The sequence below is a fragment of the Cydia strobilella genome, chromosome 2 (assembly GCF_947568885.1).
Source record: "Cydia strobilella chromosome 2, ilCydStro3.1, whole genome shotgun sequence".
NCBI classification, from domain to species: domain Eukaryota; kingdom Metazoa; phylum Arthropoda; class Insecta; order Lepidoptera; family Tortricidae; genus Cydia; species Cydia strobilella.
The window spans coordinates 22,325,381-22,346,266 of NC_086042.1; the positions used below are offsets into that span (position 1 = coordinate 22,325,381).

Genomic DNA, 20,886 nt, shown 5'->3' on the forward strand with positions numbered 1-20,886 from the left:
AGATCCCTTGGCGCTGCCTAATATTTTTCATTATGGTTCCTATACAATTGACTCCATTCTTATGTTAAAGATTAATAAGAGTAATTTGTAGTAGAAAATCTAGTATCGATATATGGTGGCACTTTTACACTAGCCTTTATTATATATGTCACCCTTTTCATAAAGTAATATTACATTTTTTATTGGACGTCGGAGCTGACAAAGATACAATTTATGCGAACCCCGGGAATTATTAGAGGTTTGTTTGTGTATTTATTGAAACAGGCGAAGTTGTACCATATTTATGATCAGGTGCATGTCAACTGTGCAAGAACCTACTCTGATACTGGGTCACTATCCAGTTATTCCTTCCAAGATTTATGTAGATTCTAATAACGCCTCAAAGACTTGTTAAGTTAATTCAGAAATTGCTCTAACAATTCTAAGAGACTCTCACGTCTTGGGGACGATCACGCTTGTTACACTAAGAGCCAACAACTTTGCCAAGATTTTAATTTCACAATTATGTCTGGAACGCAATTCAAGAATTCGACTTGGCAAGTTCATTAAAATATTTTGCTTCGCAGATTACCTTCTTGGTTAACCATTTCGAATATTTTAAAACTTTGTCCTCTTGGCCTCATTTACTTTTCGAGGTCAAATGTTTTATTTTACAATGGATATTATTGTAGCAATTTACTGAACTATTTTATATTTAATTTAAGTTTTATTTTATTACTGAGCACATTTAGGCATCCTCCTACTAGTATACCTAGGTATATAGTACCTACTAAGTTTTTATTCTTACATGTGTTTATAAATGCCTACCCAACAAAATGTTAATAACTTAAGAAAAATAAAAAGATAGGTGGGTACTAAGACAAAACAATCTTTAATTCAGATATTTAATCCATCCTACTGATATAAAAATCTTAAATATTTTGTTATTAACGAAAGTACAAAAAGAAAATAAATTAAAAATAAAACTAATACCTAATATTTAAAAAAAACTGACAACAAAACTGTGAGGCAGAGTTGGCCACTACGAAAGCGAGAATAGCATGTAGCATACTCTACTTAGCTCGGCGGGTCAAGGTGTCGAGAAGACTGTTGCCGCTACCGGATTGAGCATCAGCATTGAGGATTATACCCTCACTACTCACGCCTCAGCAAGCTTGCCGAACGCACTGCAGTGCTTCGACAGCCACAACAGCATCCTCATGATGTTAGTATTAAACACGCAATGCGTTAAAGGTTGTTTAAACTTCACCAACAGGCTGCACGTGTAGAATATCTGACAGTAGGCTCAGAAAACTGTTTTGTTACACCGTGCGAACCTGCGAGCGAGCATGTTTCCTGTCACTGTCGTCATTTTTCTCTCCCTTTCCAAATCTAGATCGTCATTCAAGTCATCTGTGAGCGCAAAGTGCAATTATTGTAGTAGCAAATTTGAAAGCTGAACTAAGTAGATGGTGTTTCAATGGCGTTGTATATCTGTGTAATGGACTACACTCAAACATAATACCTGTAATGTTTTTCCTGCCCGGAGTATTGACGGCAACCCTGACCACCAGCTGAGTTCCTCCACGCGGTCCTAGCCTCAGACGTTCGGTAACGTACAGAGCTCCTGTGCTTGCGAATGCTGCCCCAGCGCTTAGAGCCAGGAGGGCCGTTACCTGGAAAGACAATTTGATTATCTTACATAGCCACGATAAAACTTGATGATCAAAAAAGTAAATAATGCTGCAAGTATTGTAGTCTTCTAGAGTACTCTTTCAGAGAATCGAGCACAAGTGTCGCAAACTAGCTTGCAACTATGCACACATTCATAATTATTATTTTCGTAGTCATGCATTCTATAATTAGCTAGGAACCCGTAAATTACTTGTCTGCTCGTTTTTAGGGTTCCGTACCTCAAAAGGAAAAAACGGAACCATTATAGAATCACTCGTGCGTCTGTCTGTCTGTCCGTCTGTCACAGCCTATTTTCTCCGAAACTAATGGGCCAATTGAGTTGAAATTTGGTATACATATGTAAGTTTGCGACCCAAAGACGGACATGTTATGTAAACAAATTAATTTTAAACATGGGGGCCACTTTTGTGGCACAATAAAGTTTTCCAAACTATATCGTGTTACATATCAAATGAAAAAGCTCATTGTGAGAATCTTAAATATATTTCTTTTATAATTTTCAGGTATACAGTTTAGAAGTTATTTAAGAAAATAGGCAAAAAAAAATACCATTTCCCCCCCCCCCCCCTTTATCTCCGAAACTACTGGGTAATTTTTTTTGAAAAAAATACACAAAATAGCTCTTTACCTATAGATCACAGAAAAACCTATTAGAAATGTGCAGTCAAGCGTGAGTCGGACGTAATTACTTAGTTTTTGATCCGACCCCTACGGGTTTTTTAAAGACATTTCACATAAAAAATACGTTTAAATTGTTGTAATGTACGGAACCCTTGGAACGCGAGTCCGACTCGCACTTGGCCGGTTTTTTTTTGTTCTAGAATGGCCTTTTTGTCCGAGGAAGCTGTAAATTGGTCTGGGTAAAACTATTAATCACGCTGACTAACACAGCTCAGTATCATCATCGTATCAGCCATTTATCGCCCACTTCTGAGCATAGTCTCTTCGAGTACGCCACTTGTCCCAGTCCTGAGCTAATCTCATAATCTAAGGGATGCATCTAAACTTCATGTCTGATGCAAAATGAAAGCTTAGTTATTGTAATTCACTACAGTATACAACGTTCCCGAACGTGTTATACGAATGTGCCTATATATGATTCACTACCAACGCGCAAATATTGACGCCACAAAGCCGGAACGTCCATTTCTTAATATTGACTCGATCACACGGCATATGGCATTGTTTGTAACTCAATCGCAGTAGCTTTTATTGTATGATCAAACATCAATGCCTGTATATTTGTACAATGCCGTATATAGATATCAATTATATGGTAGTACCTATTTGATTAAAGTAGAATTAGTTAAAAAAAATTAAACTAATATAACTAAAACTTTTTTTTTTCAAGTAAAATTAAACTTATACTAAGTAATCATGGTCACCCTATGACTTTTGACATACGCTGTATGAAATGGAAAGCGACAAGACGTCACATTGAGTAGGGTGACACAATTGTATGCAAAAATGTTTTTTTCTACTTGTCATCTGAAAATAATCATCATTATTGGTGATGGTGATAAACATTCACAACATCATTGGCTCATCTTTGAATTCTATATGATGTCATGTTCTCTTGCTCCACGACCCCGAAATCATCCTGTAGAAATAAGTCCGGTTTACTCACGATGTTTTATTTCACCGAAAAGCGGCTGGTAATTATCAAATGATATAGGTATCGTACATAAGTTCCGAAAACTACCAATGTACTTACGAGCCCGGGTTTGAACCCGTGAGCCCCGGATTGGAAATCGCACACTTACCGCTAGGCTACCAGCTACTAACGCTTTGTTGAGTTTGTAGGCTACCAGCGCTATATACACACTTTACTTTATTTCTAATTGTTTAATAGAGCTGTCGTGTTTGTTAAAGGCTTTACCCGCGTGGGCCACACGCGATCCTGATTTGTTTGCGTTCGGCGTCTCTCATCGAATCTAGATTAGGGATTCCGGCGAATCCCGGGATATTGGAGCCCGGTAAACGGGAACGATTAGGCAATCCATACCCGATTGACGTTAGAGCTCGCGATTAAGCTGACGGGCTGTTAATAGGAAGTTTGAAATTTAGTTCAATTGTGCTACATTTGTTTTATTTACCTACATATAAATATAGTCAAAAATTAACACTTAAAAAGTGGTCAGAAAAGTTGACATTTCCTCTACCTTTGTTATTTAAATAGAGTTCAAAATAATTAAACAAATAATTATGTAACTGTTAATACTGGACCTGCTATCCACTCTGTTTTAATTTCTTCGTTTCTTCTGTCGCGTAAAATTTTCGAACATAAAATTTTACCCAATTAAAGCCTGACACAAAAACTGAATTTAAACATCCGTTCCAAAAAAAGTATGCAGAACGAACAACACTAGACCATCCTTAAATAATTACTATAACTGAATACTTATGTGCCTACTGGCATTATCAGATTCAACATTCACAGGTAAAAAGAAAATACTTTCACATTATTTACAAAGGTCATAAATAACATAATTAATTTGTGAGTCCGTCCGATTACAAGTTAAACAAGAAGAGTGATAATATTTATGAAGGGGTTCGTCCTAACCAAACATAATTTAGTCTCCTGTGATATTGGACCGCGAATTTCTCGCAAACATAGGTAGGTGCCTGAGTGGGCCTGTTTGTTTATTCTTACAATTCATCCCATAACCGTGTTCTAGTTTAATTTTGATGCATTTTTTCACGTAGAAAAAATATTTTTGCTGTGAGCAGATGGTATCATTTATTATTTACGAAGCTTTCTCGGCGTTGTTATTCTTCTAGATGGGTTATTCTGCCTCAGTATGAGTTTTCCTAAGAATTTTTTTGTGGCAGCCGACACCCGATTTAATGAGGTAAAATTTGCTTGCCCGCATTTTTGTGATGTTTGTAAAAAAAGATTTCAGACGTAATGTTATTCTACTTTACATTTGTTACCAAACGATTGGACTTTACATTCTTATCCTGTTTTTATTTATTTACCATTCTCATACACAGGTCATAAAACATAGAAAAATAGGAGTGGGTACCTCATTCAAAATAGTAGATTGTGTTACAAGGGAGCAAAATGACATATTTACGGCGAGGGCGTACATTGAATCCTAAACGAAGCGAAGGATTCTATAAAAGAAACCCGAGAGTAACGAGGGGTTCTAAAGTAGAATCCTGAGCGTAGTAAGGGATTCAAGTGTGTTACGCCCAAGATGGAAATCATTTTGCTACCATGTGACATATACAACTTTTCAAATAACCTATGAGGTAATTATGATGCTTGAAAATATTATTTAAGGTAAAAAAATAATGTGCAAAAATGCTTTTTGGATTGTATCGCCTCAAACGTGGACCATAGGTGGACTTTATATTCGCTTATTGATAAAACTTAGCAAACCTTTGATATATTTCTTCCCTTTCTAAGAAACACAAATGTCGGAATTACAGATAGCGACAAATGATTATCAACGACTTGTTAAAGTTGATCGACGTATATGAATTACGCCAATAGTCTGTAAATTATACATACCTTTAACTATGGGCCTTATTTGCTATATTATAAAATATGATACTTGAATTTGATAAATTTTTTACGTCTTTCGGTTAACGATTTGTCAATTAACCCTTCGTGTGGCAAACTCCCGCAGCCGGATTGCGAAATTGAAATTTAATTAATTGATAGAAGGCTAAAATTCTTCAAGTAATAACTTAAAATGAGGTACGCCAGCTGAAGCGTTAACAGTGTGAACGATGGTACGCAGTCATAAACGTAACTAATAATGATATCGTTTCAAAAATATATGAAAGTTACTTACGTCCATACAGTTGTTGATATTGTTAGTAATCTTGACATCGATCTCCACCGTCTCCCCGACCTTGAGGGCCGGCGGCAGCGCGAAGTCCAGCTGAATCGGCCGGAACACATTGATGGTGCGCGGCGCGGAGAAGCGCAGGCCTCGGTTGGACAGTGACAGGGCCCAGAGCGACCAGCGACCGGCTTCTGATGGAGCCGTTATTGTCACCCCGTCCGTTGAAAGTTGGCTCCTGAAATTGTTGGTAACTTTAGTCTAAAGTATTTAAGCTGCTAAGTAACCATAGAGGATTAAGATATTTCAAAGTATTTACAATGACTCGATTAATGAAAAGGTTGAAACTGCTGTTTACAGGAATCATAAAAGCAATTGTTTATCCGACATTGTTTTTTATTTTGTCCTATTCTAATAAAAGTGCACAAAGTACGTATCAAACTTAAATAATTGATTTCATATCGTACAACCTAAAACCCCGTCATATTATGTAAGTAGGTACCTAATCGGTATTTGCAATTTTTTTTTCTTTTCTCAGCCTACTTGAGTGTCCCACTGCTGGGCAAAGGCCTCTCCCCTGGTTCTCCATAACTCCCGATTAAGCGCTTCTTCCGGCCAGTTGTTAAGGAAGGCGTCAAAGTCGTCCCGCCATCTCCGCCTGGGCCTGCCCCGCCCACGCTTCTTCGTCGGCATCCATTTGGCGGCTACGTTAGCCCACCTATCCGGATTTGCAATTTATAAATTATATATTTTTATTCAATGCCAGATAGCACCAAAAGCAATTTAAGTGTGAACTGATTAACAGAACGAAGATATTATCCCATTTAGAATAATGATTACTGCATGACGGTAGATGCAACGGTGTCCTAATTTCATAAAACCTTATATGCACATTGACTTTGTTTAATTCGTTTGGCCGTAATATGAGCAGTCGCCATCAGATATATCAGAGTGGCCAAGATGCTCACAAATATCTGAACACGCACTCTAGCGCCTTGACAATAGAGGCGTGTTCAGATATTTGTGAGCGCCTTGGCCGCTCCGATATAGTTATCTGATGCGCGACTGTATAATATGCGACACAATCAGTCGGTGCTGTCCGATTCCCAGCGGTAACAATTAATAATAATATGCCCCTTAACTACAGTAGACAATATTGCATTCCAAGCCAAAGCAAGCTCGCATAATTCTGTAACAATATTTGTAAATGCAACTTTGTTTCGATAGTGCTAAAGTTAAAATTGATAGTGTAGTGGTAATGCAGCATACGTTTGGTCGTTTAATTATACGATGATTGTATTTTACAGCGTCGGATCAATTAGGTACAATGATAAAACGTGTTAACTAGCGATATCAATTATTTTACCTACTTTTACAAACGTTCTGAATCTTGAAATAAAAACATTTTATCTGGTGAACTACTATTTACATTTGAAATGCAGACTCAGCAAAATAGCGCGATCCTCACCACGCGCACCATTCGCGTAGAAATTTTTGTTCAATGCATGCTGTAGCAGCTAAATAAAAAATCCTCGATGGTAACCTATTTCTTCTATTTGATTGAGTTGGAGAATGAAAAAAGGGCATTCTATTTAAAAAAGGGATGTTGACACATGTTTAATTTTATAGTCCAGTTTAATTGATGAGTAGGTACGGGTATACACTACATAATTCCGAAAAATGTTATGCCGAATTTCAGAATTCCGAATTTTATTATTCCGATTTTTAAATGCTCGACCTATCAAAATTCCGACTGTCGTAATTACGAATGATGAAAATCACGAAGATTTAAATTTTCGAAAAGCCGGAAAGCCGAATTTGGTAAATTCCGAACCACATAATTCCGATTATAGCAATTCCGATGGTGACAAACACCGAAATTAACAATTACGAATTTTGAAATCACGAATTCCGAATTGCCATTATTCCGAAATTTTAAATTCCGAACCACATAATTCCGATTATAACAATTCCGACAGTGAAAAACGCCGAATTTAACATTTACGATTTTTGAAATCACGAATTCCGAATTGCCATTATTCCGAATTTTTTTATTCCGAATTGACGTTATTCCTATTTTAAATATCCCAATTTTTAAATTTCCGAATAACGATAGTCCGAATTTATTGTTAAATACATGAAGGTACCTACGTCGTTAAAGTAAGCAGAAATGCCTTTTAACATTACCTATTTTACATAATAATATAATAGATGGACACTCACAAACACCATTTTTCTACACAATTATGCGCTTTAAATATTAGTAATAAGGTAGCCTTCAAATTCATATCATTTTATCACACCCATTTTCTGTAAGCAGGTCCCTTCTGTGGGAGGTTGCAGTTCTAACCTAACCTAAACCCACTTCTCAAAAAACAATTCTTTTCAGTGGGGGGTCGCCGTTCTAACCTAACCTAACCCACTTTTCTGGCGACAGTTTGTTTTCTTGAGGGTCGCAGTTCTAATCTAACGCACTTTTCTAGCAACAATTCGTTATATTGAGGATCGTAGTTCTAACCTGACCTAACCCACTTTTCTGGCAACAGTTCGTTTTCTTGGGGATCGCAGTTCTAACCTAACCTAACCCACTTCTGGCAACAGTTCGTTTACTTGGAGGTCGCAGTTCCAGCCTAACGTAACCCACTTTTCTGGCAACAGTTCGTTATCTTGAGGGTCGCAGTTCTGCGGAATTTATTTATGCCGAATGTTTATGCCAAAAAATTTATGCCGAATTTTAGAATGCCGAATTTAACGTGATGCGGCACGACAGGCACCCGTAATAATTATTTCATTTTCATTTTTCCGACCTTACAAAAGACCGAATTTCTGAATACCGAATTACTAAAACGAAACGTGTCTTCTATTGAATATCACGAATTTCATTTTTCCAACGTTACAAAAGACCGAATTTCTGAATTCCGAATTATTTTATTTCCGATCGGACAATGGTTTTTCAGAATTTAACAATTCGGAAAATCATTTTTTCGGAAAAGTGTTAAATCGGAACTTTAAGCTTTCGGTCAAATGACAATCGGATTTAAAATTTTCGGAAATAGCACATTTGTGATTTTCTTACATCGTGTTTTTTAAAATCGTAATTTAGATATTTCGGACTTATAAATAATCGGGATTATGAAAATCGTGCTTATAAAATTCGGAAAAACATATTTCGGAATATTTGGGTGTGCCCGAGTAGGTACCTATCCTGTAATAATAACTTTTGGTATATATAAGCACATATATCTAGATATTGTGCGATGCCGTTTAAATAAAACAAATAAATGCGAATATTAAAAACAATACACTGCATTATGAGAACAACAAAATACAATTTATCATTTATTTTGAAACCTGCCCGCGCCCTCGTACAAAGTAGGTAATGACATTTTTCACATCCTTTCACAGCGATATTTTTCATTTGCCGTCACAAATTTCAACAAAAGACCTTAATCTAGTTGAAGCATAAAGCACAAAGTTTAAATATGAGTTTAAGATCGCTTTGTCTCTGTCGATAGAAATGGACGGTATCCTAAAGTATATAGTTTGTCATCTCGTCCGGTTGTAAATTATACAATGATAACACTCGTATGGATACACGAATTGTTAGGTACACCAATTTTATTTTTCATTATCATTATCATGTAAGATTTGGTGCTTTATTATTTTCGTGAAATAAAGTACTACATAAATTACAAAATGACGACAGTATACCTAGTACATCTACAGGATCTTAAAAAAAACCCCCTAGAACCTAAAACCTAGAACCTAGACTCGACTAGACAACTCAACTTTTTGTCCGAAAATACGGACATTTTTATCGTTTCTACCCACCATTTTCGATATTCGATTTTGGTACAATACGATACCCCGTGTGCTCCTGCATCTTTTGACATCAATGCCTTTGGTCTATCTTTATAACTTTCGGAAATACCTATAGCCGAATAGGTAACTAAACTGATAATCATTTGATATATATTTGATATTTGATTTGATTTGATCATTTGATGATTTGATTTGATAAGGGCACCTGCCCAGCCCACGGTTTTCAACTGATTCCAAAATTTATTTTCCCATCCATTCATACCACATTTTTAATTTTACAAAAAGTTACCAACCGGTTTTCGAAAATTTTGTACCCTACGTTGCTCCGCAAGCTCCTGCGTCTTTTAGTACCACTGCCTTTCGTATAATCTTGTGAATATTTGTAACATTTGGAAATATAGCCGAATTACACTCTCCCACGAAAACGATCTGATAAACATTTGCAATGTTAAAATAGTACCACTAGAAAGGATACAATAAAAATGTTGGCCTACTAACTATCATAACAAAACAATGGTTATTTTCGTTTTAAGATGAAAATACGTATTTCCCCGACGATGACAAAACAAATTGGATTCCTATCCGAAGACCGCTTTTTCTCTTTAGAGTTATTTGATATTTCTACATTTCTACGATCACAATACATTTTGTGCACTCAAAACATAACGTAGTGTAACCTAATCCTATTTCACGTTATCACTGGCAGTATGTCATTGCGTTTACGAGGACATAATTTATGTTTCACGACATATGAATCAGGGTATTCGGGATTTATGGGGTTTAGCTCAGTTTGACTTCTGTAATTTACGTTTTTAATGTATCAAATCGGAAGGGACTTTCTACTGAAAGTCATTTGATACAGTGTTTCATTTGCGTATTTTACTTCCATTTTACACATGGGAATCACAATATTAGGTTAATTTGCTAGTTATGTTAGTACTTGTTTATTACAATAATGTATTTTACTACGAACATTTAAATGTCGCGGATAATAAAAAATAATCCTATTTGTGCATGAATTTTAAACCCAAAAAGTTCAAAAGCTTACTTTCCAAGTTAATTTTATAATCTTCCCGCTGACGAAGCCTTAAAAGAGTTAGGAGACATTATAACTTTTGACAATTATATCTCGCTATAACTTTTCGAACTGCCTTGCCATGTAAATATATCAACGGGGGTTGCTATTAGACTCCGTGTTATTATGCGAAACCGGCCTGTGAAAGTGGTGGAGACATTTCCTCTACCTCTCTCTTTTACCTCTCTCTTCAGACCATTTTTGCGTAACACTACAATGACCTGTTTACACAATACACCTGGAGCCGTAATCTGGCATTTCTTCTTACATTTCTTCAACCAGAAGCGTCACTTTTGACACTGACAGATTATATTCATAACAAATCCAGCTCAAATTCATAACCTGTTTTTACAATCAGAATAAGCATCCTTGTGTACCGCAATGTCAGGGCACGTTCACTTACGTATAGTTGAAACACTTCCACATCCAGAGCCGGTCGTGCGTGGCCGGCGGGACGAGGTGCGCGGGCGGGCGCGGTGTCGGCGCAGTGCTCTGCCGGTACAGCACGCCGCCGCCGCACGCGCCGCCGCCCACGAATAGCGACACGCCCGCTGACACGAACTCAGGTCCCGGTTGCTCGTCGTGTTCTGGTAATCTGTTGAAAACAATCGGGGCTGAAAATAATTACGAAGAGGTGCCAGGCTTCTGTTAGCCCGGTGCTGGTAATAATTTGGTAATTGCGTTACCATGAAACCCTGTCCACTAAACAATTTTGTGGTGGATCTAAATATACGAGTAATATCTAATTAAACCCGGTAAAACGTATTGTCAAACTAGCTGGTCAATTAATCAACGTGTGAATTCATTTTGTGAGCTAGCTTTTTTAGTAATTGCAATGACTCAATCAGGATCTACCTAATTAACTTGTGTGTGAAGTCATTGTTATTGGGCATGTACGTGACTTACTTACCTATTAAATTAATCTCAGTAGAATTTAAAAAAAGGTGTGATTACATTTATACAAAACTGTAACTCAAAAACCTGTAGACCACTTCCGAGCTTTCGCTGTGAAGATACAGTACGATATGTCTTTGGAGCTACTGGGAATATTGGAAGTTGTCGAAGGTAGTCCGATTTCCTTAACTATCGCTTAACAACCTTGCCTATCTAATCAGGAAGGAATAATACATTGACTCCGCAAATGAGGATGATTTATGGTAGGTGCGTAATTTTGATAACGTAGTTTGTAAGTAGGTACAATAACACAACTTAAGCTACACATATCAATAACTAAAATTTGTCCAAAAAATGTTGTAACCTCAGCTACTAGGAAATAAAAATGTCTCGAAAACAACAAAACTTGGCAACATGGCGCAAGAGCCAACTGCATATATACGTGTCCTACATACAGACGTGGGATGTGAGCCAATATTTCCAGCGAATTTCCTTCGACAAGCCTACTGGGAGATGAATCGAGTGACATGCCCCAAACAAGACGCGCTTTGAAACAGTGCGAGTGTAAACATTTGGAATAATTTCGCATCGGCGTTCATCGTGTTTCATATTAGCATTATAAAAATATATAAAATAGTCGCGTAATATAACCATTGAAAGTACATTATCTTACAATTTTCTACAACTCCATTAAGGATTTCTAGAACTCTTTTTCCTTTCTAATTTGTAGACATACCTTGGAAGTTTATAACGATTTTTACATAGACAAAGACGCGCACGAAGGCTAGTAGTTTATAATACCCAACATACTCGTATAGTTAATACCTCAAAGGAAGAGTATTGCTACATCTGTAGATCTTAGTGAGTATTTATCGTTTGGAACCCTGCTTACGAAGCTAGACTAGAGGACGTTGCTTCGAGCATAATTATATTTGTGTGATGAGTACGTGAGGGTTATGGATGTTTTCTAAGTATTTAAGTGTAAATACTTAAGGCCGTTCCATCGGTTTGCCGCTGTCACTGTCATATTTCGCAAGAAAGAACGGGAAAGATAATGCACGCCAAGTGTCAATTTTGATCGAATTTTGTCGATTTTTATTTATTTTAAAAACGTTATTTTACAATATCGAAATTCGAAAGCTATGAAATTACTATCTAAGTTAAGATTGTTTTTTCTTCTTTTTTTGTTTATAGTATCACATAATAAATAACCGAGTAAAGTTGGATTAAAAGTCCGAGTTAGAGGTTACTTTGGGAATTAATTGTATCGAGCGAAGTGTCATAATTCGTGTATCGGAAGCTATGTTATTAAAGATAATATAGTCAAGAACTACATATATTTTTTTACGTCTCCTAATATCAACGCCTCATAGAAAAACATGATCATGTAAGGAGATTTTTCGCCTTCTGGCTCAGGGAACCGCCTTAATCTGTTACGAAATGTCGGTGTCTACTCATAACAAAAGCCATTATTTAACTTACTAGTTATGAGACAATGTCGATTTGTGTAAAATTGTCCCATGATATTTATCAAGAGTCCCTGGCAAGCTCGGTTCTCCATACAAACGTAGTTACGCTCTCATTTTAAAACGACTAGCTAGATTGCTCTGAAACTTTGTACTTACAATAGGATAAGGTATATCTAGGTTTGTAATTAGTTTATGTAGGTTCCGATACAAATGTTAAAAAAATACAGCGAATTTAAGTTTTTATACAAAAACTTATTATAGACCTAGATATCCCTTCTGTCATTGTATGCGCAAAGTTTCATTACAATCCAATACGTAATTTTAAAATGAAAACGAGACTCCGTTTGTACGGGAAGGTGAAATTCGGCCGAGCTTACCGAGGATTTAATTTAAAAAAATGTTAACCGCCGCTGTTGTTAATTCATAATGATCTCCCGTATGTATCCAGGAAGATGAATCGTGTGACAGATACGCGACTCAGCTCGTTTGAGACGTATAAATGAGATGATGTATTTCGCTTTGAATGTCGCTCAGTATTGTCGTTACGTTTGATTGAAATGTTTCAAACTTTAATGTGCGACTAATGAGCGCTTAGCTCTGGTTTTCAGTAAACGTGCCTGGATAACCGTTTTAACTTACAGAATAATTTTACTAATGGAGGGTTTTAGCGTTGCTCCCATCCAATGAAATACTACATTAAGGTATTCGCTGATTGACTAGTTACCCAAGTAGAATGAACGTATATAACTACGCAATGCTTGATTAAATAAATAACAGTATAAAATTGTGTTTCAAAATATACAATTTGCATAAAAGTAGTTTAAGTGACTACTACATAATAAAAGACATTAAAATACGAGTGTGGATTTATGAAACAAACGAAGTGAGTTTCATTATAGGATAATACTTGATCTAACTATTAGGAATTGCATGTATTGTTACGAACGGCATTGCGGCGACGGTTTGCCGCGGATATACGTTAGTGTTTCCGAAATATTGCTCGCTCATTATAAACAAAACGTTTATTGATCGCTCATTTTTCACAAATGTTGCGATAGTTAGTTTTTAAACAACAAAACAAACTGATTTTTGCGACAACACAAATTGAACGTCAAATGGTGGTAAATGAGAACTTTTTTTACGCATGTCACGCAACCTTAGTTTTTAGGGTTCCGTACCGAATGGGTAAAAACGGGACCCATTACTAAGACTCCACTGTCCGTCTGTCTGTCTGTCTGTCTGTCTGTCTGGCCATCTGTCTGTGATCAGGCTGTATCGCATGAACCGTGATAGCTAGACAGTTGAAATTTTCACAGATGATATATTTCTGTTGCCGCAATAAAAACAAATACTAAAAAGAGAATAAAATATTTGTGTTGGATGATGTTGGACATTCTGAGTATAATATGTTTTGATAAGATGTGTCCCGCCGAGTTTGTTGCCGGTCCCATATTGGCCTCCTACAATTTAAATTTTCTCGGGTCGGGCGTAGCTTTATCGCGTATATATCTTTACTTGAAAATATTTGTTTTGTATAACTAGCCTTATGAACTGATTTTGCATGTACAACCAGCCTTAAAGTTTGTACGCCTTAAGCCTTTGCACTTTGTAGTTTTTCCTCAGTCACCCGTTGACCACGAACGCTGTAAAGGGTTCGAAACGTCGGGATGTATTATAAATTCAATATACGCGATATAATCCGTTTTCATAATTTTATTTCACGATTTCAATGTTATTATTCTTATTATTGCGCATTGACAACATCGAAACCTATTCGAAATTTATTCTAACAAAAAAGTTTTCTTTGTGTGTTTTGTGTTGTGTTTGTGCTCGCCGTAAATTCGCCATCATAGAGATTTTTTTTTAAAGTGGAAACTTGTTTATTTCAAATAAACATAAAATCACAATAACATTAAATAATTATAACTACTTATAAAATAGAGTCTTGCGAGCGGCACAGGATCGGTCGGAGTGGCGAGCCTTGGGGGAGGCCTATGTCCAGCAGTCAGTCTATCGGCTGACATGATGATGATGATGATGATGATAAAATAAAAGTAATATAACTAAACCTAACTAAAAAAAATACTAAAAACTACCCTCCAACCTTGCCCTCTCGGCAAGGTGCCCATCACGCAGGCAGCATTTCCGCGCTGTATCGCGATAGCGAGTCTTTGCGCGAGAAAGCTGCCGGCGCGAGGGTCTCCTGTTGCCTCCCTTAATCGCCTCCCGAGGTCCTTGTGGAGAGTTTATGATATGTGAAGATAAATTAATTTAAATATCCAATACATGGACAAGATAATATATATCAAGCTGAACAGAAGCAAAAATAACTACAATTACACAAATATCCCGATATTTCGGCACTGTAAAAAATACCTACCAACTTTCAAAATATCTAGACACAATAAGGTATCTATTTATATAATTCAATATCTAGGTAGTCAATACCAAAACAACAACGGCAAACGACTTTCCGAAGCAATTCTTCTCATTTATCAAGGGGTTTCTTTCATGGTGGATAAAAAGTGACACAAACAAGGTAATTTTTCGTCTCGAGAGGTTGGTATAAAAAGAAACTATCATATCATTGACGTGAAATCTTCGAGCTCAAGATTAATGACCCGCGTCATTAATCACGACAAGAATTATAAAGGAGGGAGTTTATTATGAATGAAAATATATTAGTCACTAGGATTCGGGGGAATGTCATTAACTTCATCCAAAATCCTGCTCATGAAGCGCTTTCTGAATTTTCCTTAAGATTTTTTGGAAATTGAACTTGCTGCTATGGAACACGGGAGTTTTTAATTAATATTTTGCCATTTCTTCGCCCTTTCTTGTTGCAATAATGTGTGTATACAAATTTCCAGTTAAGGCATTAATCGGAGTTTTAGATGTACCATGCCGGCAAAGTCAAGTAATAATGTCAAGTAAGTAAGGACTTTTTTAAAACGTAACGAGCAAGTATGTCGTCAGTACTCACGTTTGATGAGGGTCAAATTTAGCGTCAGGCGGCGCACGAGCGCCAATGAGGCACATGGTGGAGTCCGGCGGCGCCAGCACGCGCAGCTGCAGCGCGGCGCGCGGGTACCACCAGCGTCTCTCTTCCACGGCCACGGCGACCTGCCGAATACTTGCTGTATATCTTTGTTATACAGAGATAACACAGGGTTATATCTTAAAAATTGACCATTTATTCTAGACTATCCCTATATTAAACAAGTATACATCTGCGTTCAAAACGGCATAAAAGTCTGAAGGTCTACGATCTACATGTCGATATAGAAGGATGATGATGATCTTTATGTTCAGTAAAACGAGGAGTTCGCATCTGATGTAGCATACCCTATAGGAACAAAATAGCTTAATAGTTGAGAAGTTCCTCAACACTGTTGTAGCTTCTATTTTAATATATTTAAGTACAAATTCATCTCTGTGAGATAGTACTATCTACGGAGTTAAATGGTTAGGTTAGACAATAAATACCTAAATTGATCAGGTTAGAGCGCTTTTGCCTTTCCAACCTAATAAACAGGTTATTTCTCTTAGTTTGATACTTAAGTTACATCTATTAGATGAGATTTACGGAATACAAAACAATACATATGTTAACAATAACCACGTAAAGATCAACCTGTAAGCAAATGTGTATAGAAACAATCATCTAAATTAAGTTACATAATTTCTCTTTCTAGGCATATAAAAGGTTATTAACGAATATAAATGGGCACATTTGCAAGTAAACCAATCGTACAGATTTCGCCGGCGGAATTACAGGCGATCTTAATTGTGGCCTTTAGCGGACGATAAATTGCCTTTCATTAGTAGCTTGGGCGATTAAGCCGGGTTACTGCTATATTGGTACCTAGCTTATATTAACGTGTGTGCATAGCGTAGATACGAGTATGTAGTATAAGTATGTACACCAATTTTCACTGGCACTTTATTAAAGTAGGCCTGCTAGGGATATACACAGGCGCCTATTATAAAAACCGGCCAAGTGCGAGTCGGACTCGCGCACGAAGGGTTCCGTACCATTACGCAAAAAACGGCAAAAAAATCACGTTTGTTGTATGGGAGCCCCCCTTAAATATCTATTTTATTCTATTCGGCAACAGAAATACATCATCTGTGAAAATTTCAACTGTCTAGCCTATCACGGTTCATTAGATACAGCCTGGTGACAGACGGACAGACAGACACACAAACAGACAGACAGACAGACAGCGAGTCTTAGTAATAGGGTCTCGTTTTTAATCCCGGTAGGGAACCCTAAAAATGATACAAAATAAGGACACGTGGTCGCGAACCTCAGCCACGAAGAAACGAGGGAGAAGTTAAAAAAATTATGAAATAATTAATATTGTCTTCGGTTACCGCGATAGTTACTCATGAAATAAAACTATGAAAACGGATTATATCGCGTATATTGAATTTATAATACATCCCGACGTTTCGAACTCTTTACAGCGTTCGTGGTCAACGGGTGACTGAGGAAAAATTACAAAGTGCAAAAATACCCACATACTAAGCCCACATACTTTTTCCTCAGCCACCCGTTGACCACGAACGCTGTAAAGAGTTCGAAACGTCGGGATGTATTATAGATTCAATATACGCGATATAATCCGTTTTCATAGTTTTATTTTACGAAATAATTTTTAAGAAACAATAAAACCGACTTCAATGGGGGATGTCGTTGAAAGGTTACTTATTGTTGATGGTGCACTTAGATTCCAGACAATGAAATGAAAAAGACAGCATCTTTTGCCTAATTATGTAGAAAAGGAGGTAAAACCACCCACTTTTCTATTAGCATTTCGTTTCTGTAAGGGTCGCAGTTCTAACCTAACCTAACCCAAGTTCTGATAGCATTTCGTTTCTGTAAGGGTCACAGTTCTAACCTAACCTAACCGAACGGTTCTGTGAGGATCGCAGTTCAAAGCCACCCACCCACCTAACCCACTTTTCTAGTAGCATTTCCGGGTTCGTGTCTGGGTTCGGATCCGGGTACGGGTCTTAGTCCGGGTCCAGGTTCAGGTTCAGGTTCAAGACCATGTCCAGATCCGAGTCCGGTTCCATGTCTGGCTGCCCGAGTCCAAGTTTGGGTCCGAGATCGATCTGGGTCCGGGTCCGAGTCGGGGTCCGGGTTCAAGTCCGGGTCGGAGTTCGGTCCGGGTCCGGGACCGAGTTGGGGTCCATGTCCAGACCCAGGTCCTAGACCCGGTCTGAGTTTGGGTCTGGATCCATGACGAAGAAAATAAATTGCCAAACGTGAACTATGTATCGTTAAAGAGTTCCATTCTGATCATCATCAGCAGTTCCACTTCATCAAATGTCACACACTTAAATATAAATGCTGGATTTGTAGATGAAAATACAAAAATCACTAGGTATATGTATGCCTTTGACAATTGAGGAGTTCCCTCGGTTCCTCATGGATCTCATCATCAGAACTCGAGCTTGACAAAAATGTGTCTTGAAAACTTTCTTAACAAACATAACGAAGAGGACAAATCGCCAAACGTGAACTATGCGTCATTGAAGAGTTCTGTTCTGATCATCATCATCAGCAGTTCCACTTCATCAAATGTCACTTTTTTAAATGTAAATGCTTGATTTGTTGATGAAAATACTAAAATCACTATATTATTATGTATGCCTTAAACATTTGAGGAGTTCCCTCGATTCCTCATGGTTCCCATCATCAGAACTGCGTTTTGACAAAAACGGGACCAATCTGTATGTATATACGAGTACGTACTTACAAACAAAAATAGAATTTTCAGAATCGGTCCAGAAATGACGGAGCTATGGAGTAACAAACATAAAAAAAACATACAACCGAATTGAGAATCTCCTCCTTTTGAAATCTTGAAGTCGGTTAATGAATAGTACGTTTTACAAAACGAGTGTTCGCATGTTACAGTGCTTTGTAATAGGTATTTGTTAAATGATGTCATTTAGTTATCGTGCATTTCGATCGCACTTGTCCGTAGGTACATGTCGTCTTGGCACGAGCGGGACGCACGGTACCTAACTAAATGACATCATTCAGATATCATTCTGATGTCAGTGTACGTTCAAATTAGCCTGCTAGAGAAAATGTTGTACTAACTAGCCAACACTTCAAATAGCTTTGCAATATTAGGGCACTTTGCGAAGCAATAAGATACATTTAAAAGCTCAATAAGGCTAACAGCCGCGATGTACGCAGACGCTTATACAATTTGTCGCAGCAAATGGCATCATCAAGGAAGGGGCAATTAGGACTAATTACAATGGGGCAGTTACGGCCTTTCTACTTGGACATTTTATTAATATTTCCTAGTTATCAGTGTCTCGGGGAGGTACTCTGACTAATAAGGCACTCGAAAAACCTTTGGAGGCTTCTTGTGCAATAAATATCAATTACTGGTGGAAGATTTAATTCGATTTTGAAAAGTTCGAGGTGTTCAAATGATATATTTTCAAGTTAAATTCTGTAAATCATTTAAACATCCTACCTACCTACATCTAAACATTTAAAAATCGCAAATACAATACGTTATAGCCTGATTTAAACTTTAACGATTTTTACACATTATTAAATTGTAAAACGGGACTTAATCGTGTATTTAAGTAGATAAAATGAGAAAGGAGTAAAGCTGAGTGGAGACCATTTCGGCTTCACATCTCTATTTCTACTGTTTTGTTTATCTTTACCTTGTATTTGCTATATATGTGTTATTTGTATAGATGTGTTATCTGAATAAATAATTTCTATTATATTCTATTCTTGTTTAAAAAATAATTTCAATACACGCAATAAACCCATAACCCGGTTGACCTTATGCATTCCGAAACGGATAAAGTGCTAGCCGTCAAAATATGTTTTCAGCCCGATAAAGCCCTGTCACACGCACGTATCACCCACCCGGGTCCAAAAGGATAAATGCCACTGCCACATAGATTAAATAATTCAGCCTACCATTTATATTCACCCACATTTGCGTTTGATTTTATTCAGCGGAAACCTTATATTATATAATGTTTCACGCTGCGCGTTACAGTTCGCATAACGGCATTATATTATGGATTTATTTAACGTAGGTACTTTCCCTATAAACCTAACATGACCTAACATAACCTTTTAGTCCAATAACTCATTCGATTAATTCAATCGGGTCGAAAAGTGTATATCGGATTCAACGTCTGAAGCCATTCATTATTTTGTTAATTAACGAATGCCTATTTTGTTTCACATGTCTATTTAAACAAAAAAGTTGCTACATTCTAGCACAAAATGTTTTTAAATAAAAACACTATACTGTTACATTGAATACCGGAGTCAAACATATTTCAGAAACAGGTCTCTTCTATGGACAATACATTGAAAGTCACATGTACCTACATATAAATATATACAAATATGTCAGGATTGTTTTATTTAAGTCTCCAGTTCTGAAAGATGTATTCCGCCTAAAAGGGTGCAGCAAAAAAAAAGCTTTTAATTCTCTTAACTTTGCGATGCCTAGAAGAAAGATGCGAACTAGTGAAGCATATACAATAAAATGTGTACGACCAACCTGCATATTTTTGCTATCTCAGAGGTATGGAAGAGTAATAAAAATAGAAATGTTTATTTTCAAAATAACACACAAGTCATAAGTTGGGTTGTGTAGTTGTTGGCAATGTGGCTTACTGTTAGTATGTATACGAAAAGTTTACTGTCATAATGTCACGGAGTCCCCCTAGTCATCTCGCTATACGCAATATCTTCGTCTATTGATTTCTTCCACTCTTATCATATCACACTTACCTCCTTATGCAACAGTCGTACGTGAAAGCTGGCAACGTCACTGACTGGCTCGCCTTCTCCCGTCACGTAGTAGACGAGCAGCGAGCTAACGGGCGCCATATCTGCCGTCACGGGAAACCTGCGTTGAAACAATGTATGTATTTACCAATGTATACTAATAGCATAGATAGTCCTTCTCATCGTAGCGCTTTCTCAGATGTATCCTAAAGAAGCTTTGGGGACCGCTTGGCAAACTAATTTGAAGAATTAGCGCAATATCTCAAGAACGTGGCTGTCATCATCTACTAACCAAACCAGAGAGTAGTTTCTTTTTGGGATAAGTCCGCTGTTTTCATTCATTGAGTTTTCCTACATACC

General features: G+C 37.2%; 1 protein-coding gene across 1 annotated transcript in view; it reads right to left on the reverse strand.

The window, feature by feature from the left end:
• Positions 1-20,886, reverse strand: part of LOC134754424 (C3 and PZP-like alpha-2-macroglobulin domain-containing protein 8) — a 158,882-nt gene that overhangs the window by 21,563 nt on the left and 116,433 nt on the right. Inside the window, exons 9-13 of the mRNA XM_063690751.1 lie at positions 20,530-20,647; positions 15,712-15,851; positions 10,769-10,960; positions 5,478-5,706; positions 1,505-1,655 (exon numbers count right to left, since the gene is read on the reverse strand). Of these exons, the coding sequence (XP_063546821.1) occupies positions 1,505-1,655; positions 5,478-5,706; positions 10,769-10,960; positions 15,712-15,851; positions 20,530-20,647 (830 nt within the window). The remainder of the gene's footprint in view (positions 1-1,504; positions 1,656-5,477; positions 5,707-10,768; positions 10,961-15,711; positions 15,852-20,529; positions 20,648-20,886) is intronic.